At 53.2% G+C, this 26,315-nt stretch overlaps 1 protein-coding gene across 24 annotated transcripts in view; it reads left to right on the top strand.

Annotated features, from left to right (window-relative positions):
• Window positions 1–26,315, top strand: part of PTPRF (protein tyrosine phosphatase receptor type F) — a 615,392-nt gene that overhangs the window by 518,014 nt on the left and 71,063 nt on the right. For 17 of the 24 annotated variants that reach the window (XM_027823957.3, XM_043552899.1, XM_043552898.1 and 14 more), the window contains 6 exons: window positions 6,065–6,334; window positions 9,497–10,078; window positions 10,954–11,087; window positions 12,367–12,511; window positions 16,972–17,277; window positions 20,053–20,246. In XM_027823957.3, the coding sequence (XP_027679758.2) occupies window positions 6,065–6,334; window positions 9,497–10,078; window positions 10,954–11,087; window positions 12,367–12,511; window positions 16,972–17,277; window positions 20,053–20,246 (1,631 nt within the window). The remainder of the gene's footprint in view (window positions 1–6,064; window positions 6,335–9,496; window positions 10,079–10,953; window positions 11,088–12,366; window positions 12,512–16,971; window positions 17,278–20,052; window positions 20,247–26,315) is intronic. The other 7 variants (XM_037906194.2, XM_037906193.2, XM_037906191.2 and 4 more) reach the window with 1 other exon arrangement.

Genomic DNA, 26,315 nt, shown 5'->3' with positions numbered 1-26,315 from the left:
AGAGTGAATGCAAATTGCATAGCTCCACAATCTCCGTCTCCCGTACTTTGCTATTAGTATGTCACTATGCTGAATGCTGATGTCTCCAGTGCTGCAGCACTGTAATGATATATCCTCTTTTATATGTGGTTGTCAGCGCAAATAATTACACCTAAAAGTTATAGCTGAAATATAATCCAAAAATGGCAAGGCCCTGTTTTGGAAATTGTCTATAAAATGTCAGCATTCAAGGATGCATTGGGAACATAAATAGTACAGCATTGTTTGAGCACAAGATTAGACTGTAAATGCATTTTTCTGGTTCCAATTTTTCCTCTCCTGCTGTTGATTCTGACAATAGATTGTGGGGCTCCGGTAACTACCTTTCCATTTGGAGACCTGGCTTAAAAGAGAGAGATGAAAGGTGTCTGCAGCTGCGTAAACCGTGCAGCCCAGTGATCCTGTTTCTAGATGGTTGTTTCCTAAGTTCACGCCTTCCCCACCTCAAGCCAGGGGCTTGGAGAAGGAGAGGGACTTCCAGGCAGTAGGCTTGGAGTTGGGGTGCCAAGACATTCCGCTTCCCTGGGATTCTCTTGCTCTCCCGCTCAAACGTAATGAAAGGGGGAGTCTGTCGCCCCAGAGACATCTGGTCACCTCCCCAAACCCAGGATATTCCTAGCACTGCTCCTTCTCTGGGGAGGGTGGGTGCGGAGCAGCTGCTCTTTTCCCAGGTGGAGGGGAAGCCAGGAGCAGAGGGTTTGGGTGCAGGAGGAGCAGCTGGGAGACTGGGCGGTCCCTTCATGCCCAGAGACCAGCAGAGGCTCCTGTGAACATACATGGGGAGGCAGCACTGATTGGCTTGGGGGGAATCTGCCTGCCCATCCCTCACCTGCCACTGCGTGTGATTGGCCAGGGGGGTGGGAGCTGGGGGTCGGACAGGTGCCAGCATGGCCGGGGCAGTGAGAGCAGGAATCAGTAGGGAGGGAGACCAGGGAACGGGTGCATGGAGTACAGGTTAGTGGGGGGAGAAGTTTTGGGGTGGAGGGGCTGTGGGAGCTAGAGAGAGGGACTCTGTATTTTGGGGGCTGCTGTCGCCAAGATAGCGCATGGGAAAAGACAGCTTCGCTTCCCCTTCCCCAGTGCTGCTGCTCGTTTCACTTTGGAAGTCTTCCCCCCCCCAACACACACACACACACACTGTAGCATTTCCTGCTCTGCTCCAGCACATGAGAGATGTGATGGCTCTAAAGGTCTTGATTAACCCATGAGTGTGTGAAGCCCTTGGTTCGTGCCCAGAGTCTCCCAGGCTGAATGGAGAGCAGAGAGGAGGGTAGACCTGCGGGCTCTTCGTGGGGTGAGGTCACTCTCTGATGGAACAGCCGCTCCAGTGTGAAAGGAGCAGGGCAATTGACCCATGCTCTTTGCGCCAAATGCAGGGAATGTGCACGCTAATGCATGCTAAATTATTAACACTTCTCAGTCTCTTCCATCTGCTCTGTGACGTTGCTTGTTTCTCCCACAGCTCCTCAGAGACTGTGCTGCACTTTCCTTTCGCCCTTCCCTGTGTGATCCAGAGCAATGGCTCAGGTTGCATTGGGTGGCTTACCACTTTGGGGTTTCACTTTCCCTCCCAGGCAGGGTGCTCCAAGGGGGAAGCTTGCTGAATTGTGCTGCATTACGCAGCCTTTCATGGTGGCCAGGCCTGGGATGAATGGCAATGAATCTCATTTTCGACCGTCTGCTGGTTTAAATGAACCTCTGAATTATACTATTGTCCGTTGAAATCATTTTAATATGCACAGCAGTTTCCCCCATGCTGTTCTTGCAAAACCTCCAAACCACCTTCTTTGAACTTGATCCGAAAAGAAGATTTAAAAAAAAAATTGCAAATTCTTGTCAAGAAAATTGTAATAAAAAAGGGAGGAAATTACTGCAAGACATGGAGAGTAACAAAAATTTCCAGTGCGTTTAGGTGACATCACGGGCTGCACTAGCTGTTGTAATTTGACTTGTAAATTGGAGAACGTTTCTGGAGAACTGCTCTTTGAGGGAGTTATGCTGGTTTAAATTATTAGTGGGTTCTTATGCTAGGGGAAGCAAGAGATTTACAGAGCTGGCTTGAGCCAGAACAGTATGTGTGGGTGCTATGTAAGCTTCTGTGAGAGCTCTACCTACTCTCTCTAATGCTACCTGATAGCAGCTCTGCTTGTCCCACCGGACCAGGCACTAAAAACAGCTGCCAGTTATCCCCAGATGATGTGCTGGTTTGTGTGAGAGTTCACCTCCTTTATTTCCCTTACCGACGGTCTGGCGAGATTATAATCATGGCCAGATTTGTAACTAAAGGCATCTCTGAGCCTGCCCCTCTCCCTTCTCCCACCGCCCGTAAGTAAAAGCTCAGCCCTGGCTGTGGTATCCATTGTTACTAGCGGAGAAGGTGTAACTGAAAGGACGCGGCCCCTCGCTCCACTTAGCAGGGAGCCTGTCTGAGCCCACCGTTGATTTCCCAGTCCCGCTCTGGTGAGGGAGGGGGCCAGCTTTGTGGCAGTTGCGCAGCGCATCACCAGCAAGTCTGAAGCAGTCTCTCGCAAGTAACCTTAGGAAGGCAGGTTAATTTCCTCACGTTCTAGGTGTCAGAGCCGAGGCTGTGTGAGGCACAATGGAGCCTCCTTGCCAGCAGCGGCCTCTGGCTGCTCTCGGTACCACCGTGAGGTGTGAACAGCTCAGCTTTCCCTGGAAGCTCCAGCTAGACGTGCCCAGACACTGAGGCCTGGCGGAGGGTGCAGCAGGGGGTTGGGGGGAACAGAGGCCCTCGTTTGCTCACTGGTCTGCAGAGCCCTGGCTTGTTCACCTCCAGGGCACACTGCAGGGCCTTCGTGGGCCCAGCCTTTCCCTGGTTCGGTGGCCAGTTTTCCTAGTGCCCCAGGATGTTCTGTCAATTCCTGTTGCTTCTCTTTTGCAGTAGTTTTAACCTGGTGCAAATTCTGCACAGGTAGGGGGCCCATGCCATTTTGGCCTCTTTGTCGTGGTGAGACCAGCACAATCCCTCTGTGGAGTGAGGCCACAGGCGGAGAGGGTCCTTAGGGCCCCTGCCTCAAGGGAAGCTGAGTGTGGGAGAAGAACAAAGGCAATGCTGTTTTTCCACCCATCTTCCCGGCTGTCGAGTAGTGGCTGGTGCTCTGTCAGCAGCTAGAACCATGTCTAGCGTTGGTAGGAATGGCCTGGCAACACTCAGCTTGGTGATTGGGCTGACCCAGAGTAACAGGGCATCTGCAGTCAGCTGCGGAGCCCTCAGGAAGGGTGCGGAGCTGTTCCCACCTAGGATAGAGGAACATTCAAGCAATGCACACATAGGGGGAACAGTCCTTTAAGAAAAGGAGAAATTGTGTTTAACCAAGATTTAACCAAGAGGCCTCCTGGGATGATCTCCCTGCCCCACCAGCCTATGCGACTGTCACTCAAGGACAAGGGTTTGCCTAGAAACCTTTTCCTTGTATTGATCCGCTTTGGAGAGGGGAGGAGAGAGTATTTTCTTTGCCATTCATCCCATCCCTAGGCACGCAGACCCCCAGCTCAGTATATTGTCTAGCAGCCTTTTCTCTTCCCCTGCCAACAGCATAGTAAACAGCAGCTTTGAAAAGGGACCAGAGGTTCTCTCAGTAGCACGCTGCAGAATGAACGGAGGCATTTATCGGCAGATTCACAAGCTGTGTTCCTTCCGAGCAAGGGGGTTACAGCATTCCGCGCTCTCACAAAGGAGACCCAGGGACTCAAGACCGAGGGATACGTGTCAGTTGGGCCCAAGGGTCTCTGAGCCTGAAGTGAATGGCATGGGATAGGTTGGGGAGCAGCTGTGTCTGCAACAGGGGCCCTGTCTATGGGGGGCAACAGAGGCCATTCTAGCCCTGTTCTCACAGGGTTGGGCTTTGAGGGCTGTTTCTGCATGCTGGTTTTTCTGAGACTCCAATCCTCCTGCATGGCCTCTTGGGGAGAAGTCACACTCGATGTTTTCCATTGTCCAGTGTCTGCATACCTGAGTCAGTGTGCATCTCCCTTAACTTATTCCCTTTGCTTTGTGACACCATCCTGGCCTCTCTTGCCTGCCTGGTGCATGTCGAGTGCATGAACAAATGCTCTGTGCAGACCTACAGTTTTTCTCTCTAATTTTTCTTCCTTTTGAAAATGTGGGAGGTGCGGGGAGGTTGCTGTCCCTGGACTGCGACCCAGTCCAAACAGCGGCTGTCTGAAAGAATTCAGCGCCATGTTCATTGGAAAATGAAAGCTGCCTCCTAAGGGACGGTGCTGGGGTGCTTTGACTGAAAATACACACCATCATGTTAAACCCATCGCCATGTCCATCGAGTCCGCGCGGTATTCTCATGACTGTGTAGCGCTCGAGGCGAGTTTCATTTCTGTCTGGTTTGGGGAGCACTCCCCTGTCAGGCAGGTAACGCCTCCTGGCGATCACACATATAGCTATTGATTTGGGATTTAATAATTGATTAAAAGAAACATCCAGCAAGACTTTGGATTTAGACATCTTAAAAAGCACACGTTATCCTTCCCCCTGGCTGGGAAGGAGCTAATGAGCCCTGTTTTGTCTCCAAGAAGATGTGTAGTACACACACATTGTTGACAGCATTGTCTAATTTATCACCAAGTCATAGCTCTGTTGTACATCTAGCGTGGGGGCTTCTGTGTTCAGTCTGTGTCTGCAAGTCTGTGGATTTGGGAGTGAATCATCAAAGAGCCGTGCTAGTGAAATGTGGTTAGGCAGAATCAGCCCGTCAGACTGAGCTGACACTGCTGAGGCAGTACCAGGGCTGATGTGGGAGGATGCCCAGTGCCACCGTGCTGCCCACAGGCCCTGCATCAGAGAGTCCTTCCAACTCCACGGGCAAAGTTCTGGGACCTGGAGCCCCTGGGATTCCCTTTCAGATCCCGCTCTGTGACTGTTCGCTGCTCTGCCAGCCGTGATTGCGCTGAGCGAGAGTCATTGGGAATGGACGGCTCCATGTGAGTGAGTCAGTCGTGAACCTTCCCTGGGCTTTGACATTTCCTTTCCAGTGGAGAAGGCAGGGGAGAGCGAGAGTTCCAGGCAAGACACGTTCAGGCAGTTTCCCTTTTTAACTACAGACCAAACTGCATTAGCCCAGAGCAGACAAAGATTTACGGAACACAGTTGTGTTTCTCTACCCCTTCTTAAATAGGCCCATAACACTAACCCCGCAGAAGGGGCCTCGTTTCTCAGTGTCATTTCTCTGACTGGAATGCATACGGCTGGCAGCTTTAGAGCTTTATTGTAGCTGAGAGTTGCTTACAAATAAGTCTTGAATGAAATGCCCTGCGAGAGATGGCTGCGGAGAGATGCTTTGTGATGAAATAAGGAGAAATAGGTCTCCCAAAGTGCTGCCACAAAGGAGGGTCGGGTTCTGGCAGCCCAGCACTCTCCTGTCGAAGTGGGTGGGATCTCACGGCTGTCAGGATTAGTGTCTCCTGCCCAGCAAGGTGATCAGATCAGGCTGTGACGTTGTCATGCAGCTCTGGCGACGGTTTCTTTTTCCGAACCTGATCCCGAGGTCCATTTTCAAGGCAATTGTATTTTATCTAGCAGTAACCCAGTGCTAATTCAGGAAAAAAAACCTCCCGCACCCCCTGCCCATACCCTGTGAGGTGTAGGGAGCGAGTGGCTTTGCTCTAAGCTAATAAATTGATCAGGTAATTCCATTTTGCAGAGCTTCAGTGGGCCCTGTACGAAGAAAGAGTGTGAGTGGCATTTGTGTATGCTTTCCAATTAGAGGGATGTAATTTAAATGGGCGAATGGTTCATGTTAGTAATAGCCTCCGTTTGGGGGGAGTGGATGTGCCAGCCCCTAATGAGTGGTTCTAATCAGATGCCAGTGGCTAAGGAAAGAGAGCAGTGTGTGTGCAATTTGACAAAGCAGCAAACAGCTTTTGTGCTTCGTTATATCTATCTCTATGGATAGATATACGCCCTGTCCGTGAAGATGTCAAACCCCCTTGATGTAGCTGAGTGCCACATGCCGATCCAGTGACACTACTAACGGTCTCCTCCTTGTTACAGTGCGGCGTGTCGCACCTCGATTCTCGATCCCTCCGAGCAACCACGAGGTGATGCCTGGGGGGAGCGTGAACCTCACATGTGTGGCCGTTGGTGCACCAATGCCCTACGTGAAGTGGATGGCTGGTGTGGAGGAACTGACCAAAGAAGATGAGATGCCTGTCGGCAGGAATGTCCTGGAGTTGAACAACATTGTGCAGTCTGCCAACTACACCTGCGTGGCCATCTCCTCTCTCGGCATGATCGAAGCCACGGCCCAGATCACTGTCAAAGGTAAAACACAGCACAGCCCCCCCACCCCTTCGTGAGCAAGCTCTGCTGCTTCTCAGTGGGCTCTGGACCTGAAGGCCCTTCCATGGGCTCCTGTTGGGTGCACTCTGTGCACTGCAGGCCACAGCAGCCTCATGGCCCTGCTGTCTCGGGAAGGAAGTTCACAGCCCGCCACCTGATTTTCCCATTTGTTTTCCAGCTTAGATTTGACTCTTCACGCCAGGGGCCTGTCTCCTCCCCCTGTGCGTGGAGCCCACGCCGCCCTTGGCAAGGGAGAGCGTGGGAGGCTGCTTGCCTGTGGGCAGGCCCTGATGTGCCAAGAGGCATCACTGGGACTACGGGGTCTGTTTCTCCTGAGGAATTCTGACCCAAGTCTCCAGCCAGCGAGTCCTGGCTCAGCCCCTGGCAGGTTGCTGCTGCGCCTTAGCACAGGTACCCTGAGGCCCCGTGACCCGACCCAACCCCCCTCCTTGTCAAGAGACCCATTTTAAACAAGGATAAACCCGGTCCTATGCTCTTGGGCTGTGTGCATAGGGACTTAATGGTGAGCTCCCTGTCCCCACCCACGACATGGAGGGTCTTAAATGGACTCTTTCAACTGCCTGCTATACCCTCAGCCTCCACCCCTCTCTCTGCCTCCCTCCTCCCATCCTGCACTGTCTCTAAGGTGTGGTTCCTGCTGTGACACTGACAGGCATTTTGTTTACTTGGCCCCAGCATGGGCTTCACATCACTATCGATTCCTGTGGATGCAGAGCCCTACGCCTGCGTTCGGGCCTGAGATTCTGGCTCTGCATCTCCAGCTAGAGCCCAGGCAGGCCCAGAACAGCCCAGCCCTCCTCCCCCAGCAGGCAGGCTGTAACTCTCATTTCCACAGGCGCATCGTTCTTTTAAATCGGTCTGTCCTCACAAGCCCCTACTGTCTCACGGTCCCCTTTTAGCACCAAGGCCTTGCTCAGACAGTGCCCCAGAATTGAGACTTGGTCCCCTTTGGCCTGGGAGTTCAACACAAATTCTTCTTCTCCAGATACTGTTTGCAAAAGCCTTTTAACCCTCAGCTTTTACTTGCATTACCCGTCACTTGGTTCCTGTCCCATCCCTGGGTTTGACCGTTTCTCCCTGCCTATACAGTGTCCACCGCTGAGAGTCAGATGGAAAACGAGAGCACAGAGGGGGTGGGAGACACAGCCCCGCAGCACTGACTGCTCTTTGTATTAACTCCTTAGTCCCTGTCCGCTCTCCCCACATCTGGGTGATAGAAGGTGACACCTGCTGTTTAACACAGGGCTGCATCTGGAACAGAAACTCAAGCCCTCACATGCACTCTGAAGGGGCCTAAGGCTTTCTGCTCAGTTCTCATTAGGAGCAAAGATCTTTAAGCCCCTTCCACTCTGTTTCTCCACCCCCCTCTTGGGCTGTGTGTTCTAGGCGCCACAGGGTCATTGCATCTGGTGCCTGCAGAAGAGCAGGTCTGTCACTGGGCAGAGGAGAAGACACACATGGTCAGTGCTGGTGAAAAGCCATTATAAATTAGCAGACTGTGTGGTTCCATACAGTGTGTCCTAAACTTCAGTGCTCCCAAACACTGGCCTGCATGCTAATGCATTAACTAGATTTGCTCTTGGGGCCATCTAAAGTATATATCACGTGTCCCGTCTCTGCCTCTGGAAATCAGTACTCACCTGTCCCCCTGGAGGAATGCTTTACCCTCTCAAAATACTCCCATGTTCTGTGACTCGTTGCGGGAGAGCCTGTCCCTGCTACCAGCATGCCCAGGATCGAGTCAGCATCAACAGTGATTTAACGTTACGTTGCAGTAGCACCCTAAGGCCACAGTCAGACTCCAGTTCCCAGGGTGCTCAGTGGTGTACAAACCCACACAGACATGGTTCTGTCCTGAAGAGCAGACATTATTCGGCTGTACATTCCAGGAGGGCTTTCTGTAGTGTGTGAGAGCAAAGCCTGATCAAACATCCAGATGTCTGACTTAGAACTGGATTGCTTTTCTTCAAATCAAGATAGTTGGGCACTCATTTTGGGACAGAGTATCAGTTCCTTTTAGCTCAGACTTGGGCATTACTGCAGCACGAATAATTAATAACCAGTTACCTGGGCCAGTACATAGGAGACTTCATTACTGGACACTTTAATTCACTTATTAGCTTGATGCTCTGCGGATTTCCCTCACTTTGTTCTTCTGGTAAAATGGCAAATCTGGACATTTTTTGCTGCAGCAACTGCAGACCTCATTAACCTTTGCCAGAGGATGTTGTGAAGGCCAAGACTATAACAGGGTTCAAAAAAGAACTAGATAAATTCATGGAGGATAGGTCCATCGATGGCAGTGAGCAAGGATGGGCAGGGTTGGTGTCCCTAGGCTCTGTTTGCCAGAAGCTGGGAATGGGTGATGGGATGGATCATTTGAGGATTCCCTGTTCTGTTCATTCCCTCTGGGGCACCTGGTATTGGCCACTGTCAGAAGACAGGATGCTGGGCTAGATGGACCTTTGTCTGACCCAGTTTGGCCATTTTTATGTAAACACTTCAGCGATCTCAGTGTCAGAATTCCTGTGGACCGATATATTGTCTGGTTACGGTTTGACACGCCACCCTGTGAAATAGCGGCTGTAAAAGTTGGTAATTTCTCTGGCTGCATCCTGTCTGCATGTCCTGTGATACTTACAAGGCATGCTTAGCCTCAGCGCATCTAACTGCACTTGCCATGAGCTCCCCGCAGCCTAGGGTGTTGTCTCTGTGGAGCTGGTGGCGTGGCCCCAGATAGTGTGTGGTGCTGAGGCTGTTTTCCTGTGTCCCTTTGTGAAGCTTGCTCCCGGAGGTGTAGCCTAGCCCAGGTGAGCACCTTTCAACTACCAGCTCAGCACCCCGACAGCAAGCATCCCTGTTAAATCACCTTTATTTAGCCTGCTGCTGGCAAGTGCTTCAAGCACGTCTAATAATACGATTGCTCTGTTTATCCTTCCATTAAGAACCACTTCGTGCCCTATATGATGAGATAAAAATGCATGTTCCAGAGCATGAGACGATTTCTGCCTTTTAAAGAAGAGTGTTAATGGGAGGTGGCAGCTCCATTTTTATCCCTCTGCACATTGCAGGAGTTGAGCTGCCTGAATTATTTAACATGCTTCTCTCTCCTTCCAATCCCAGCGCTGCCGAAGCCACCGACGGAGCCACTGGTGACTGAGACGACAGCCACCAGCGTGACCCTCACCTGGGACTCTGGCAACTCAGACCCCATCTCTTACTATGTCATCCAGTACAAGCCCAAGTCCTGGGAGGGCCAGTTTCAGGAGGTGGACGGCGTAGCGACAACCCGCTATAGCATTGGTGGCCTCAGCCCCTTCTCGGAGTATGAGTTCCGCATCATTGCCGTCAATAATATTGGAAGGGGGCCTCCGAGCGAACGGGTGGAGGCCCGGACCGGAGAGCAGGCTCCGTCCAGCCCACCGCTGAAGGTCCAGGCACGGATGCTGAGTGCCAGCACCATGCTTGTTCAGTGGGAGCAGCCGGAGGAGCCCAACGGACAGATCCGAGGATACCGGGTTTACTACACTACGGACCCGCATCTGCCTCTGAGCATGTGGCAGAAACACAACACAGACGACAGTCACCTCACCACTGTGGGCAGCCTGATCACAGGGACCACCTACAGCATCCGTGTCTTGGCCTTCACCTCCGTGGGAGATGGGCCTCCCTCAGACATCATCCAGGTCAAAACTCAGCAGGGGGGTATGTGTGAAACCTTTTTTCTTAGTGCTGTCATCCTGCTCCCGGTGCTGCGTGTCCCTTTCCCTCTGCGCCCTGCATGCTGCTGTGCAGGGCACCTTCTGTTTACCGGGCTTCCGAGCCAGGCTGGGTGCTTTACCGGTCACATGCCAGAGTGACAGCTTGGTGCCAGAGACAGCAGCTTCACACCGTTAGTGCGTGTTGTGGGGAATCTGTGTCAATTTCAGCAAAAATAACCATAACGACTTGTGTTGGACTCTGGCTGGAGCCCGTGGAGGCTGAGTAACTCACCCCTGCAGCAGTGCCGGGCTTTCTCTGGGAGGGGTATGACTCTGTGTGCAATGGAAGAGGCCTAGGCTGCTGATTGAATCCGTGACTAGAAACGAGCAATGCCTGAGTAGGCTCTGGTGGGTCTGTGCTGGAGCTAGACGAAGTGATTCCCAGCTCAGACAGAGAGACCCACACGAGCTCTGATCGAGCTAGTGCGCTAAAAATAGCCATGCAGCTGCAGTGGCAGGAGCCCCGGGAGGGGCTGGCCACCTGAGCCTATACCTGGGTGGACGGGATCGTACTGGGGTTGCTAGCCCCTCCCGCCGCAGTGGCTACACGACTATTTTTAGTGTGCTAGCTCGGTGAGAGCTCAAGCAGGTAGGTCTGTCTGCTCAAGTTGGATTTTACAGCTCCACCGCCCACACACCCTCTGTCACCGGCCTGGCCGCAAGGACTTGTCGTCTGGCCTGAAGCTGGGGAGTAGGAAGAGAGGGCCAAGGTTAAATACAGAAGATCCTTTCCAGGACCAGGTTCAGCCTGTGGTAGCAGAGTTTCTGCCACCTTCGTAGCACCCAGGCCATCACTAACTGTGTTTTATTGGTCCCCAGTTCCAGCCCAGCCAGCTGATTTCCAGGCAGAGGCAGAGTCTGATACCCGGATCCTGCTGACGTGGCTCCCGGCCTCACAGGAACGCATTACAAAATACGAGCTGCTGTACTGGGAAGGAGAGGATGGGAGTCAGGTGAGGAGTCTACCTTGGCTTCAGCCAGTGACTAATAAGGTCAGAGTATCATGATCCCGCAGCTGGGAAAAGGCCACCACAACCTTAGCTGCAGTATCTGGGGTTGCAGCATCGCAGGACGGTAACAGAGGTGTTTTCTCCCTAAATCAGTGGGCTCTTGGGTCGTTAGCCTATGGTGGTGTGAAACCTAATATCCACCTGTCTCTCAACTACACTGCTGCTCCAACCCGTGAGTTGATTCCCATCGAGTTAGTCTGGGGCCTGTGATCGGAAGCTCTAGTTCCTCGAGAAAGCACAGTGCAATGATCTCTGGGTTTCAGCAAAGCATTCCTAGTGCTGGGCTGGCAGGGGACGTGTGCAGGGTAATGAAAATAAAGCTTGACTACAAAATGTGGCTGTACAGCTCCAAGACCAGAACTGCTTTGGAGGCCGGGCGGCCTTGGGAGCTGGATCTTCAGGAATGGCCATGCAGCCCAGGAGAAGGATGTGGGGAGAGTCCCTCCAGAATCCATGTTGGGTCCCTGGAACAATCAAGACCAACCCAAAGCAGCCATCTCAGATTTATTCCTGGCGCAGTGCAGCATTGTAGCGATAATACAGACCCAAAGCCCTAGTGTCCCATTGCTGTGGGGGTGCATGGTCCAATTCCCTGTATGTTGGTGCCAGAAACAATACCAGTCACTTTGCAGGTTGAACTCCACTGAACAACAGTGAGTTCCTATAAGCAAGCCACTCACCCTTCCTGCAGGACAGGTGTTGACAGAGCGCTCCAGGGGCCCTGCCTTCCGCATGGGCATCTGCAGGCCTGCTACAAACACGAATGAGTCCACGAGGTGGGGCTTTCTCCCCACGTCGCAGCTGGGCAGGGACTCCCCAGGGCTCAGTGCAAGTCTGAGACAGGGCAAGGAACAGACCCCAGCTGCTCTGTGGCTCAGGTGCATATTTAATGACTAGGTCATGCTTGCCCCCAAACCTGGCGCAGGGAATTAGCGGTGTCTGTACAGCCATGCTGCGTGGGCAGCACTGTAGAGCACTGTGGAGTCGCGGCCGTTGAATTAAAGACGCTCACTAACCTGAGACACCGGAGGAGTGTCTATCGCGAGTGTGTTGGGCAGCAGGGGGGACGCTGTGTCTGGGCTCCGTGGCTCAGGAGCTCAGGGCAGTTCTGGGAGCGTGGTCACTGGCTCCCCTGGCCTTGGGAGCTGATCCCCGGGGAGAAATGTTTATCTGCTCTTCTCTAACTGTGTAAAATAACTGGCGTCTCCCATCTGTTCTCCAGCACAAGGTGGACTTTGACCCAAGCTCGTCGTATGCAGTGGAAGGTCTCAAGCCTGACACGCTGTACAAGTTCCAGCTGGGAGCCCGTTCGGAGCTGGGGCTGGGGGTGTACACCCCAGTCATAGAAGCCAGAACTGCCCAATCCAGTAAGTGTCCACAGGGCTGTTGGTGAGGACAGAGCAAAGGCAGCCTGGCTTCCCCCTAGGCTCGGGGAGCATCAGGCCTCAGTGCTCCTGCCCTTGTATTGTCAGACCAGCCACTGACAAATAGCAGCCTGGTGTGGGGTTAGGGAAAGCCAGCCTGCACTCCCGTCTCGGCCTGATTGGCAGAAGGTGATATGGTAAGTCCTGTCTGTATTGTTCAGCCATGCCGTCCTTCCCCGCAGGTAGATTCACAGAGACACTGAGGAGGGAGGAAGGTGGGCTGGCAAAGTGCCTGGGAGAGGCTGCTGGGCAGGGAAATGCGTCTCTGTGAGTTTACTTACACGCCGTCATGCCATTCAGATGGGGAGGCCAGGCTCAGATTGCTAGACTCCGGCAGCTTGAAAGCGCCTGTCTCCCAGGCCATGGGACACTCTCATTCCTCCCCCTCCCCTTCCCAACCCCCTCCCCAGCTGCCTGTCTGCTGAGGGTGCCAGTCGCAGGACTGCATTGGACACATTTGCAAGGCGGGGCTCTCCTGTGCTGACTGGCGGCTGGAAGACCAGGCGGAGGAACGTGGTGCTGTGTGTGAGTGAATGAGGCTGCTGCTTCAGGAACTGCAGGCATGAGGGAAACAACCACAAGCAGCAGGGAAGTTAATAAAGAGGCCAGATTCTGAGGTGACCCTGGCGATATCACTTTCATCCACTCTCTGCCCCATGTGATCGCAGAGCAGAGTTCCCTTGGCTGTGATTGGCAGCTCAAAGTGCTGCTCGTAAGCAGATTAGGGCTATCAAAGGGCTCTCTCGATAAGCTCGTTTTGACTAACCAGTTCTGGGCTTGCTATCATGCAAAGAGCATTAAAAGGGGCGGAAGGAGCGTCTGTCTGGGATTTGGTGACCATGTGGGGTGAGCAGTTGGTGAAGGCAGCCGGCTTTCTCTGCAGGGAGAGCGTCTGCTGTTCCTGCTGCGTTGGCTAGGCTGAGGTGGCCCTCAGAGAAGGAGAGCAGCAGCGCCACTCATGAGTACAATGACCTTCCCTTCAAGGAAAAGGCTGCAGCCCTGTTTTTTCCTTCCCCCCATTAGCATATCAATCACCAGGGTCCCAGCAGCCCAGTTAAACTAGTGCTTTGGCTAATGGAATCTCAGTGCCTGTGCAATAGATTGGACATAAAATATGGAGAGAGTCTCCGCTCAAGCCGTTATAAATATTTGAGCGCTGGAGGACATGCTCTGAATATGGGGATTTGTCATTTTATTTTTTTGCTGGTTTTGATGCCACTTTGTCATTGGTAGACAAAGGGTTGGGCACCTCTTCCACCACTCAAATAACAAAGCCAGACAGGCAACGGATGCAGGCACCAAGTCAATGGGATTTAGCTAACCAGGAGCAAGGCATTCTGTCCCCACACAGTCCATTCATCAAGAGCAGTCCAAGTGTAGACAAGCCCTGAGGAGCCCTGCCATAGTCAGACTAGGAGAAGCCACTCTTTGGAGATATCCCTACCTGCTCACTGGGCTCCTAACCCACTCTGCACACACTGTCCCCTCACCAGCACTTCCAAAGTCACCCTGTTAGAGATTTGGCTTTCTCAGCAAAGACCACAGCAGTAACATAACAAAGTTACCCAGTTCGGGTGTCCACACCACACAAAGGGTGCTGACAAATTGGAAAAGGCTCAGAAAAAAGCCCCAAGGGCTGCTGATGCCTAGAAACGTAAGGGTGTAGTGGGCTCTCTGTCACCTGGAGTCTTTAAGGCAGCCTTGGACTTCCGTCGAAGAGGCCTGCTTTAGCTCAGCCTGAAGTTATGGGCTTGGTGCTGGAATCACTGGGTGAAATGCTCGGGCCTGCTGTGCAGGTCAGATAGGTTCCCTCTGACCTTAAGATGGGTATCATTCGTCCACACTTCAAGTGATTGTCCCCTGTGCCATCCCATCTGGGTGCCCTGGAAAAGGCGTTTAGATCACAGAGAATGGCAAGCAGCAGCAGTCAGGCTTGCACGATCCGAAGAGCCTGTTTCAGGTGATATTCCTGGCACTGACAAGCAAGAGGCATGCCCTTAATGAGACCGTTCTGGGTTGTTAGCTGGGCTTTGCCCTGCCGGAACCAAGTTGGTCTGGCATTCATTGATAGACCAGGGGCTGGGGCCGGGGTCGCCTTCCGCAGCTGCACTGTTTGCGCAGGAAGCAGAGGAGGGTGCGCTGCCTCTTGACTTAGCCTCCGGCAGCACAGAGAGGGCCCTCGGCTCCTGAGGGGTCTGGGCAAAGAGGTTCCCGTTCCTAAGGGCTTGGCTGAGTTGAGTTTTCCTTGGACACTTCATTCTCCTGAGGGTCCCAGAGGCGCAGCAATCAATGCAGGAGTCCACAGCAGCACCATACAAGGTGCGTAATTTAGCAGAGGAACCCCTGAGCTGTGCCTGGCAGGGGCACCAGGGGCGGAGGGCAGGGGTGAGGGGGATGTTGGATGCTGAAGGGGGACCTGTTTTGGAAGTAGTCTGTGTGCCGCTGAATAGTAACGAGTCGCCTGCCAACCTGAGGCTGCCCAGGCAGGGGGACACACAGTGTCTGCAGAAGCAGGGGCGCGGCCCACCCTATGCTTGGTGAGAAGCTAGTTAGGAAACTAGTTTAAATTCACCTGCTGGGGTTCTGCAAAGGGATCTGGAAGTGAAAAGGGGCTGATGGTCCCCCAAGCAGGTGTGGGAGGTGGAGGGAGTAAGGACCCTCAGATCTCCTATCCCGCAGGTCCCTCCCAATTCAAATGCTGCTTTCCCTCGAGATTTACCAGGGTGCTCGAGGCAGATTTTCCCCCGGTAAGGAGCCTCTGAGCTGGGTAGGGGTGCAGGCCCGCTCATGCCCAAAGCCGGGCAGCAGTACACACTCTCCTGGCCCTCGGCCTGCTGTGACGTGGAGACAGCAGCATGTCTGCCGGGGGCGGGGTGTGTGTGCGTGCGTGCGTGTGTGTGTGTGTGCGCGTGCGTGCGCACGCTGGCCCTGCTGCCTGCCCGGGGCGGGGGATGGACATTTCCATGCCGGGGGTGGTTTAAGTTGACCCTGCTTATGTTACTGCCTTTTATTTTATTTCCCTTAAGTGTTAAGCGACTGCTTGTGTGTTTTGTGCATTGTCTGTGTGACTCTTACCCAGCCAACAGGCAGGATGGAAAGGGCCAGTGAGACGCCTACCTGTGCTGCCCTGCAGAGAGGGCCCTTATGACAGCAGCTCCTCGCGTTAGGTCCCGGGAGACACGGTGCAGAGCAAATGGCCGAGCGAACGCTGGCCTGCCTGCTTGGCCTTTGCAGCTGGTAGTGGAAGGGAAGGGCTTCCCGGAGTCTCATGGCTCCTCACTTCACAGGCGCCTCCTCTGAGGTGTCCCCCAAGACTCCATTCTCTCCAGTCCACCTTCTCTGTCCTCCCTCTGACTGTCGCCTGGGCTGCTGATGCTCAGGTGTGTGTGCTGTATCTGTGCCTTTGCTCTCTCCCTGCCCGTTTCCTCCGTTCCTGAGCACTACAGAGGGGGCCTGTCCTCACTGCAGGCTGCGGGTAACCGGTCAGCACCTCCTGCAGGTCGTTGTCCTTTGCTAATTCCCCTCCTGCCCCATATTCTCTTCCTTCCTCGTTCCCAGCAGGGCCAGGAGTGGTGGGCTGGGTAGCATCTGTGTATTGGTCACCTTCATAACAGCCCACCCACCATCTTCTGTCCCCAGCCCAGAGCTACGGTTCCTGCTGGCGTGGCTCAGAACTTGGTGTTAGAGGCAGATGATTTTCATGTCTGCTTTGAAGTGAAACTTTGCCTGCCCCATCCCCCCCTAGGCTGGGGCTGGGGTGGGGTCTGAAGCCCGTTGACAGGTAATGAACAAGCTGGACCCATTTCCAGACGTCCCTTCTCACATGCACAAGCACAGCCACCTTCCCTGCCAGCCTCGAAAGATCCGCAGGCTCCCGCCCCATTTCAGGACACAGTGCCCACTTCCCTGTTTGGATTTTGCTCTAGCCAGTCTTCCAAGAGTCTTCTCTCTGTTCTCCTGCTGCACCTGCCCTCAGCTAGCCCCAGGCTCCTCTCTGCCCTTCACGCCATCTCCCCGCGTCTGGTGCAGGAGCCGTCTCCTCTGTCGCTCCAGCCTTCTGGGATTTTGCCGCCTCTTCAGCTCTGTTTGTTTCACATCTCAGCTGAAAACGTCTCTCTTCTCCCTGGCCCCATGTCTCTCTCCCCCTCTCCACGCTGTCACTGCATTAAACCCCAGACAGCTGGGGAGGCAGTCTGGTGTTGCAGCGCTGCCTGTCAGATATTCAGATACAGATTGCCCCCAACGACTTCTCAGATTACCTGTAAAGGCGGAGTGGGAGAGTCTGCAAAGCTCTCGGCTGCATTTCTTTGCTGCTACGCAGTGCTCCGTTGGCTGGGTAAGAGTTCCCTCTACATTTTGTTTTTCCTTCCGCTCATTTCCCTTCATCTCCCCACTATCCCTAGCCCCTTCCGCCCCACCCCAAGAAGTCGAGTGTGTAAGCACCAGCTCCACTACCATCCGGGTAAGTTGGGTGCCACCGCCTGCTCAGAGCCGCAATGGGGTCATCACGCAGTACTCCATTGCATACCAGGCGGTGGACGCAGAGGACAGCGCCAAGCACGTAGTGGATGGAATTGGACGGGAACGCTCCAGCTGGGAGATCAAGGACCTGGAGAAATGGACAGAATACAAGGTGTGGGTGCGGGCCCACACAGATGTGGGGCCTGGACCGGAGAGCTCCCCGGTGCATGTGCGCACTGATGAGGACGGTAGGTGTTACTGAGCTGCTCCTTTAGCCACTTCCCTGCAGGTATCCAGGACCGCTCCTTGCTGTTCAGCCAGGCGCTCCTCAGTCTGTTGCCAGTGCCCGGAACGTGCTCGCTGCCGGCCGGCCATAGCGGGGACAGATGGCTGCATTCTCTTGGGGAGTGGTTCCTTCTCTCACACCACGCTCCAGCCTTGCAGCCTCTGCCACGTGCCCCTCTCCTGCTGCTGGTCTCTTCGCTGGCCTTTGTGTGCCTTGCGTGGGGAGCTCAGGGCCGGCACCAAGTGACTGGAGAGGCAGAGTCCTGGATGCCAGTGGTGAGCTGGTCCATTGCACTTCCCCCATTTGATCCCCACCACACAACCCTGGGCCTGCTGGGAGAATGAGGCAGCCACTTGCCTGCACTCAGAGCGCAGCTCCCCTGCCCTGGCCTTCCAGGCTTGTGTGAGAGCAAAGCTCCCCTGTAATGGAAGCACTGTAGGGCGGGCCCCCCAGGGAAAGGCTGTAGGGTGCCACCCCCCTAGGCAAAGGCTGTGGGGTGGGTTCCCCCCGGCAGCGGCTGTTCCCTCCTGCATTGTCGGATCAGGATTTAAAGTTAGCTTGTTGGCTAGAAATGCAGAAAATCAGAGAGAGGAAACAAAGTCCATTTGAAGCTCGTGGCTATTGTTGGAAAGCTGCTCCCAGGCAGGCCACAGCTTACATAAATCTGTTCTTCCTCTCCAGCACCAGAATATCCCATGTCCAGAATGCATTCCTGGCTGGGACGGCCTTAAACAGAAATTGCATTGCATTAGCAAGTCTGTCAGTTATGTCACCAGGGCTTAAGCCATTCCCTTTGAAAGTGCCGATGCTCGGAGTGACGGGAGGAACTTCCGTGGTTTATGCTGACCTCAGAGGCTGTGCGTGGCAGCGGGAGGGGAGCGGCAGAGAGGCGAGCGGAGGAGTATCTCTGCATTGCCCAGCCAGCTTCACAAATTGAGACCAGACATTTTGCAGTTTCACTAAATGTGCTGCCACTGTCCCTTATGCCTCTTCAACTGTGGGATGTGGTGTATGGAATGTTCACGGACTGTTTGCCCGGCTCGACGAATACGTCTGTGTGTACTGCTGCCTGTATTGTTTGCTTCAGTTCTCATCCAGCCGAGTCACCGCCCAAGGGAAGCTGCTACCCTAGAAATGTCACAACAAGCTCTCCTAGTTAGTTTTAGGGCACCGTGGTTGGACATCCCAGTTCAGCTGTCAGAAATGATTTCAGATTTCTCCAACATGCTGATGCTCAGGAGATGTCCCCAAGGAAGGAATGTGAAATACAGAACTCTGAGTGAGAGGAGAACAAATTCAACTTTCCCTCTCCGATCTCAGACCCATCCCTTGCTCACATCACTGGTACAGGCAGCGCAGCAGACACCCCGAATGGGGGAACCCACCTGGTCCCCCAGGACCGGATTCCTAGCAAACACTGTCCTCCCACCCCAGGAGCTGTTCCTGCCGCTGCCAGGGCTGATGATCTGTTACCCAACGAGCTCAGCTCAGGAGCATCTTGCTTTTCGCCCCAGTTCCCAGCTGAGAGGAGTGGGCGGGCGGGGTTCGGCTCATTCGCCCAAGGAAGGAAGCCGTAAGACTCACCCAAGGTCACTGAGTGGGCTGGATGACAACACAGGGTGCACCAGGCTTGTGGTAACCACTTGACCACAGCCCCCTCCACTCTGTCACCTTTGCTGGCCTAGCAGTGCTGAAATACTCACTCCTTCCCTTCTCCGATTTATTTAATTATCTACAATTAAGAGAGACATCTGGGGAAAAGAATGAATTGCCCTGAGGCTTCAGAGTCATGCTTTCCTGCTCGGTAGCTGTTTCTTCCCGTCTAGTTGGTTGGAATAGCAACATTCATTATTTCTGCATGTCAGCTGTCCATCCCTAATTACCTAATTGGGATGATTTCTTGCTGTGCTGGGAGTTGGGGCATATGGGCCTTTTACAGGCCCTGGATCCTTCCGGGGAAGGAAGAGTGGGTGGGGGCCCCTCAGCAGTGGGACAAAGGACTTGAGCTGTGTCCTGCAGCTAGCTCCTCAGTGCTCGCATGGCAGCGACACCCTCCGAAGGGAATGTGACTCTGCTCCCAGCTGGTTCAGTCCAAGGGAGCTTTCCAAGAGCAAGGGAGAGGTGGCTTTTTCAGCACTGACAGTGTTCACTCAGCACGGGACCAAAAAGGCAGAAGGACGTCATGTTTCCAAAGGGCGGACAGGGTGTAAATATATCTTTAAACGTGCCTCACCTGGCAAGGAAATTGATATTTTCAGGGCACCATACATTTTCACTTTATTCTCCAAAAGCATTCAGCGAGCCAGGCATGAAGTGCCGGCCGCGCTCTCTGCTGTTTTTCCTCTTCCCGTTAACCTTTTGTTGTCATTCTGGCAGTGCCGTGCAGGATCTGGGCGGTGATGGGGCATGTGGGGACGTGTGTCAGTTTCAGGGCCCATGTTACATCTGCCTAGAGCTGTGTGTCTGTATTTGAGCGGGGCGTCTGCCCTGGGGAGAGTAAACAGCAGACTGCAGGTGGCATCCTGGAGCCCTAGGCAAGGTGTGCTCCTGTAGCTCACAGCCCGAGCCATTCCCACTGGGGCCAGAGGGCTCTGTCTGGCCACCAGGGGGGATCCGGGTGATGGGACTGTAGCTGTGCAGGGAGGTGTGTGGGAGGAGGCGGGGGAAGGAACGCTCCGTGGCGGTGGGAATAGTGTGACCTGTGCCATTAACGCTGCCTGTCCCATGTGCGTTCTAGTGCCCAGCGCCCCACCGCGAAAGGTGGAGGTGGAGTCTGTGAATTCAACAGCCATCCGGGTCAGCTGGAAACTGCCGCTCTCCAACAAGCAGCATGGACAGATCCGGGGATACCAGGTCACTTACGTGAAGCTGGAGAACAATGAACCGCGAGGGCAGCCTGTTATCAAAGATGTCATGTTAGCAGAGGCCCAGGTACAGCATGGGGCTGGTGGGCATGGGACAGTCACTATTGCTGTGTCACACAGACGGTGTCTTGAGTAAAGCTCTGCACAAACGCCTCCCGTTTGCAGCGACACTGAGGTTCCAGGGACAGATGTACACTGCGATGTGCAGGACACGGGATGCAGCCAGAGGCCACTAAGTCACTGGCTAGACCCAGGGACAGACAAAGCTGATTCCCAGAGGAGACGTGTGGCTTGCCCCCTTGGAACCGGTGTTTACAGAGCTCATGAGTTGGTGACACAGTTAATGAGATGATGATTGCACTGTCCTGTGGATTCTGGGTGAGAGGGGAGAGCTCAACTGGCAGGGATTTATTTCCTTATAGCTCCATCCCTGCCTGTGAGAGGGACGTGGGGAGCTGGCACGTAGTGGCTGCATCTTGCCAAGCAGGGAGTAATCCTTCAGAGAGGTTTAAATAAGTCTTTCCTTTCTGCTTCCTTTTGCATTGCCAGTGTTCAGCAAGGGGCAGAGCCACTTTAAGGTACAGCTCCCTAGGCAGGACTTTCTTCATATTTGCCCATCATCAAACTCAGCCCCGCCTATTGGCACATTGCACTGAGAGCCATGAAATTCCCCATTGCCAGGCTCTGCCCAGAGGACTCCAGCCAGCCATGCCCATTTACAGCTCTGCTTTTGTAAGGTGAGACTCAACCTCGATTTACCTTTTGAAACACAAAGGTAAACAGAGCAGGCAGGTCTGAGAGGGCTGGGCAGGAATGAAGAGGTGAGACGGAGCTTGGGAATGGATTTCCCTCCCTGTGTTCACACTCACTCCATGCTTTGGGCTGCCAGCAGGCTCTGTGGTCTGCCTCGACTCCTGCAGTGTATTCCATGTGCGGGCCCTCACCCTGGTCAGTCTAGACTTCCAGCACAAGAAAAAGCAATGGCTGCTCTCTGGGAGTAACTTTCCTGGGGCCAGGGAAGTCTTCAGAGCCTCGCTTGTGTCATAGCCGCAGATAGAATAAAATTCCTCTGGAGAGCTCCGAGCCCGACACAGGATGGACTTGGGCCATTCTCTACAAAGAGATTTGTACAAATCCGCTGCTGCAAGTGACAAGTGGCCGATTCAGACCTGGCCTGCTTGAATCATACCCAATATAAACACTGAGAGCTGCAGCCATTAATTGATCCATCTCCTAAATGCAGCTATGAATCATTTACACATTTCTCAGCAGGGAGCACAGTGCTCAGAGCAGGGTTTTTCCCATTCAGATTCTGAAGGATTAAACCCCAGTAGCAGTGTGGAAAAGGACAATGTAAAGGAGAGGAAATGGTCTGAGAGCTCACTAAAGGGCTGGATGGAGCACATCGCTGGGGTTTCACATGCTTCTTTATTTGAATACGTAGAAAAGCTGCCTAATGGCCTTTTCTTTTCCCTCGAAAGCGTCATCTTTCTGCTGTAGCTTGAACAGTTTATCGCCTTCCTGTTTAGTTTGGGGCTAATGGGTTAATCCCAGTTTTAGGTCAAAGCGAGCACTATTGCGCTTGTAGTCGCCTTCAGAACCTTTCCTCTTCAGCCAGTCAATCTCGTTTTCATTTCTTCCTCATTTCCTAGACAATGGGGAGTTTTAGAGAGAGCGGTTCTGGTCTCTGGAGCCCCCTGCTAGCTCACTGCAATGAGGGTAGATTCCAAGGCTATAGAAACTTTCCAATGAGTATCCAACTCCTGTCAAAGGTTCCCTAAGCTCCCTTTTGCAGGGATGTGTCCGTGTCCCTATAGGAGGGGTAAGCCCTGCTGTGTGTGTGTCTGAGACCATGTTGGTATTTCACAGCACCTGAGCAGCTGTTCCGTAGCCAAAGATATACAAAGGGGGTAGGCAGTCCTCGTTAATTAACTGTCATCTTGTCTTGCTGAAAGACTTTCCCATCCTAGGCCTTGGACACACTGGGATGGTGTTGGTTTGTCCCAGGTTTTTGGTTTGTTTGTTTTTCACACAGAAGTTGTGGTCAAGCCAGCAAGTTGCTTGGGGTTTTTTGGCCCTGTGGAGCGCTTGTCAGTCTTCGGCATTATGTGGAAAGTTCATTGCTAGCTGTGGATTCTCCCAGGTACTTCTCCGAGCTACAGATCATGCCAGTCCCCCCCATTTCAGGGAAGTCCCATGGAGTGAAATTAGAAGGGAAGCTAATGGCAAGCTGGTAATTGTCAGGAGGAGTATTGCTCTCCAGGAACCAAGTGGCTGCAGAAATGAGCTGATAACCTTGCAAGGAGAGGTCTTCCGTGAGTGATTAGGAGAGAACTTTCCCAGCACAGCGTGAGGTGCCAGCAAGGAGGAGTTACTGAGTTACTGTAGAAATGTTAGGCTCTTCCAGGTGGACAGGACAGGGATGAAGCCTTTGCTAAGCAGAGGCCGCCCACTCAAACTTGAGCATGTGGAGTTTGGGGAAAGTAACGTTTTTATAAGTGCAATCAAAACGATTCACTGGGACCCCTATTATGAAGGCCAAGACACAAAGGCAGTTGGAATCCATCACATTGGTGCTGTTCAGCACCCATAAAAGATTTATTCCCGAGCACAAGAAGAGAATTAAACTGATTGCATATCTGGGGTCAGAGAGGAAATTTTCTTCCGGGCATCTGGGCAGGGCCCTTCCTGGGTGATCTGCTGATTGTGAGTGGGAATAGCCTACCCAGTCGAGGTCCTGCAGTGGTATAAGTCATTGCTGCTAAAGCTGACTCCAAATTGGTCCCTGTTTGAAGCAGAGAAACACAGAGAGAATAACTGGAGACAAAAGGCAGAATACAGGGGGATGGAGATGTTAGTTGTTCAGACAATAGAGAGCCCCAGTGATCCAGAACCATTGGAGCTGGGCAGGAAGCCAGCAGTGAGGCAGCAATCTTGGTGCCACAGAGTGATTGTTTTCCTTTGCCAGCCGCCTTCGTAGGGACTGTAATCGGTTGTTCGAAAGGTCCTGTGGTGAAGTCAAGGCCACTCTTCTGCCATGGCTATGCTAGGACTGATTTTCCCATCGAAGTTCTTTATATTTAAGTAAATGTTTAGTCTGTGCCCTCACATCCGGCGGACAGACAGCAGGCAGCGTCCGCGTCTGGCCGTGGGGAAGACCTCGAAGACAGCAGCAGGTGCTGCGGTATTGCAGACTTTGGCCTGAGCACAGCCACATGGCGGGCTGCATCTCCCACATGGGCTCTGCTGGTGGTGCAGGAGATAAAGCCAAGGCTGGATGCTGGCAGGGTTCTAGTTTGTGTGGGGCTGCTCTCATCCCCCGTTCTGTTCTTGTGAATGGAGGCTCCCTGTCTCTGGGCTGGCTTTGGGAGAACCCACGAGAGCATGGAAGGAGAGCAAGTTACTTGAAGCAGAACCGTTCCTTTCACTTGTGCTGGGTCTGTGGCTCCTGAGTCTTCGTGGGTTCCACGCACAGTGTGAGAGAGTGTGATCCTTCCCCCATGGAGTTCGGAGTCCTGTGGCTGCCGGAGATCGGCGACTCTAGCTTCCAGAGCAAATGGGGAGCCCCACCCACATTCATGGGGTACCCTGCCCCCAGACAGCATGTTATGTGCTCCGTGAGCAGGAACCCCGTTCTTCCCTTCCTCCTGGGCAATCCTGGACTTGTGGATGTCTCCAGGAGAGAGGAGCAGGATCCGTGACCCTTCCTCACCTCCCCAGTTGCCAGTAACTGACCCGTTATGCTGCAAATCCACATAGTGAGCCAAGGTGGGACCAAGCAGATCACTCCCAGAAGGTGACTGGACATCAGCTTGTTGTTTTGTCCTCTGCCCCCATCTATGGGCTCAGATTCAGGACAGAGAGAGGGAGCAGCTGTGAACGTACATGCCCTAGATTCCAATGCCAGGTAAGTGACCGGTGATTTTGGAACATCTGGTATGGAGGACGTAAGCTGCCAGTCCAGGGGACTGGGTGGACATTCAGATCAGACTGAGCTCTGATCCCTGCTCCTTACAGACATGCAGCAGAAAACCTGTGGAAGATGGGGAGCTGGGTGTCTTGGAAAGTGACCCTTCCCCCAGACAGCTTTCCGTGGGACTCGCGCTCAGCTCTGGAAAAGTCATGTGTCCTTGTGGGCCTGTATGGTCGGCTGCTGTGTTTCCTTTGGTGCTCGCCCAGCCGTGGAGATGGGCCATCTCTGTCATTGGGACGCTTCCAATGTCTCTGGCCCTCCGCTCTCCGTGAGCCCTCGCCAGACATGCTCCTCTGGCAGCTTTGGAAGCAATGCATTAACCTCCCCTTGTGTTGACCCTCTGCTAATCGGGGAGGGCTTCCCCAGAGAGCTTCTGGCTCTGGGAACCAGCTGACCACGCTGGGAGTGAAGAGAACTGGCTGTATGGCAGAGCGTCCTGGCTGCTGCTTCGACTGCTCCGTTCTGTGCTTCAGCCGTGGAGCACGTACAGTCCCAAGGGAGAAGTTCATGGTGAGGCTGAGCGGGGGTGGCACAAACAGCCATGCTCTGTCCATCTGTCCGGCATTCACAGACCGTCTCATGTCCTGCCAAGCGTCTCAAAAATAGCAGCGGAGTGAAAACAAGTTCTCTCTGAGTAGCGTGCCTGGGAAATTAGCGAGTCCCATTTCCCTGTGCCCTCCTCTCCGGCCACCCTGCACAAGCATCAACAAGAAGGCTTGTACCGAGCCCCTCCTGCTCTGCCCGGAGGGCGATTTGCAGAGAACTCTGGAGCAGGAGATAATGCGACAAGGTAGACCACTGCGGCCTCTCTTCAGCCCAAATTCTGAGCAAGCGCTGCATGTAACAGAGATCTCACTGTCGCCACTGCGTTCAGTGGACAAAGAGGGTCAAAAATCTGCCTTGCACAGGCAAGCTAGTTGAGAAGGGCCCTAAATCCGTGCTTTTGCCAGAGCCATGGTCAGGGGAGGCATCCGTTTCCTTGGAGAGGGACATAACTGTGGCGCACTGTGCTGAAGTGCAAAATGAAATGTCGTAAATGCATTGCAGCGGCCATAAATACAGGCTGTTAGCTTTAGCACTTCTCTGTGCCATCTTGCCTCCTGTATGCAGCACCGTCTGAATCCCGTTTATCAAGGCTTCTGCGTTCTCAAGATCAATTTGTCTTACTCAGCACCCTTAAACACTTGAGGTAATTGAGCTGGTTTAGGAGGGAAATGTTTTTATCTGCAGGTGATATTTTTGTAATGAAACTGAATTTATAACTGAGTCTGTGGCCAGGCATGGCATCTCAAACATGTTCCTACAGGATCTAGCCCCACTCTCATCTGAAAGAAAATTACAATATGCAGAAGATGTAAATTTAAATGGCTCCATCATTTTAAAAATTCATCCTCAAATCTCCTGTATACAGCTATTGCACGTACATTGTTGGCTTATTACACCCCCCTCCGTGGTGTGAGGAGGTTAGTGGGGGCACCGGCCTTCAGAACCTGCATCTCCTCCATTGTTCACCACATAGGCATGGGGTTGGCGGCTCAGTGGTGCTGCTGCAGGTGTTCTCATTCGGAGTCTGGACAAACTCCCAGGTGGTATTTGGGATAGTGCTTTAATCAAGCGTCATAACATGCGTGTTCTCCCCTCCTGCCAGAGGCGCAGTGCTTGGAGCAGGAATGGATTCCTGAAAGGAAAAGCTGCCGGTCCTTTGATCCTTTCTCTAGCAAGACTTTAGTCAAGCTGTAGGCCAATGGAGTGACCGACAAAGGCTGTTCACCTGCACACGCACACTTCACCCAGCTTAGGATGGTTAGTACAGGTAGAACTTGAGCCAGGCAGAATGTAACTACTCGAGTTGGACTGAAGACAGAACGCTGGCGATAACACCCAGACCTTGTGAAAGAGGATCTTTAATGATGGCATTTGGTCAGGACCTTGGTTTTATATGACATCTCTGGGGATGACCTGACCTCTTCCTTGAAAGAGACTTTTAAGATGGTTTACGGGCACAATTTTAGTTGCCATATAATGCCATTCTGTAGGTGCAGTGTAATAGAAATTCAGAAGAGCAGTTTAGCCAATAGCTGGTTCCCACTGAATTTAGAGATTAAAACAGTAAAACGTTGAAGACGTGCCATGCATTTTAATACTCTGCGAGTTTACAAGAGC

This window comes from Chelonia mydas, chromosome 8 (genome assembly GCF_015237465.2).
Source record: "Chelonia mydas isolate rCheMyd1 chromosome 8, rCheMyd1.pri.v2, whole genome shotgun sequence".
NCBI lineage: Eukaryota > Metazoa > Chordata > Testudines > Cheloniidae > Chelonia > Chelonia mydas.
This window is presented reverse-complemented; position numbering and strand designations above follow the sequence as displayed.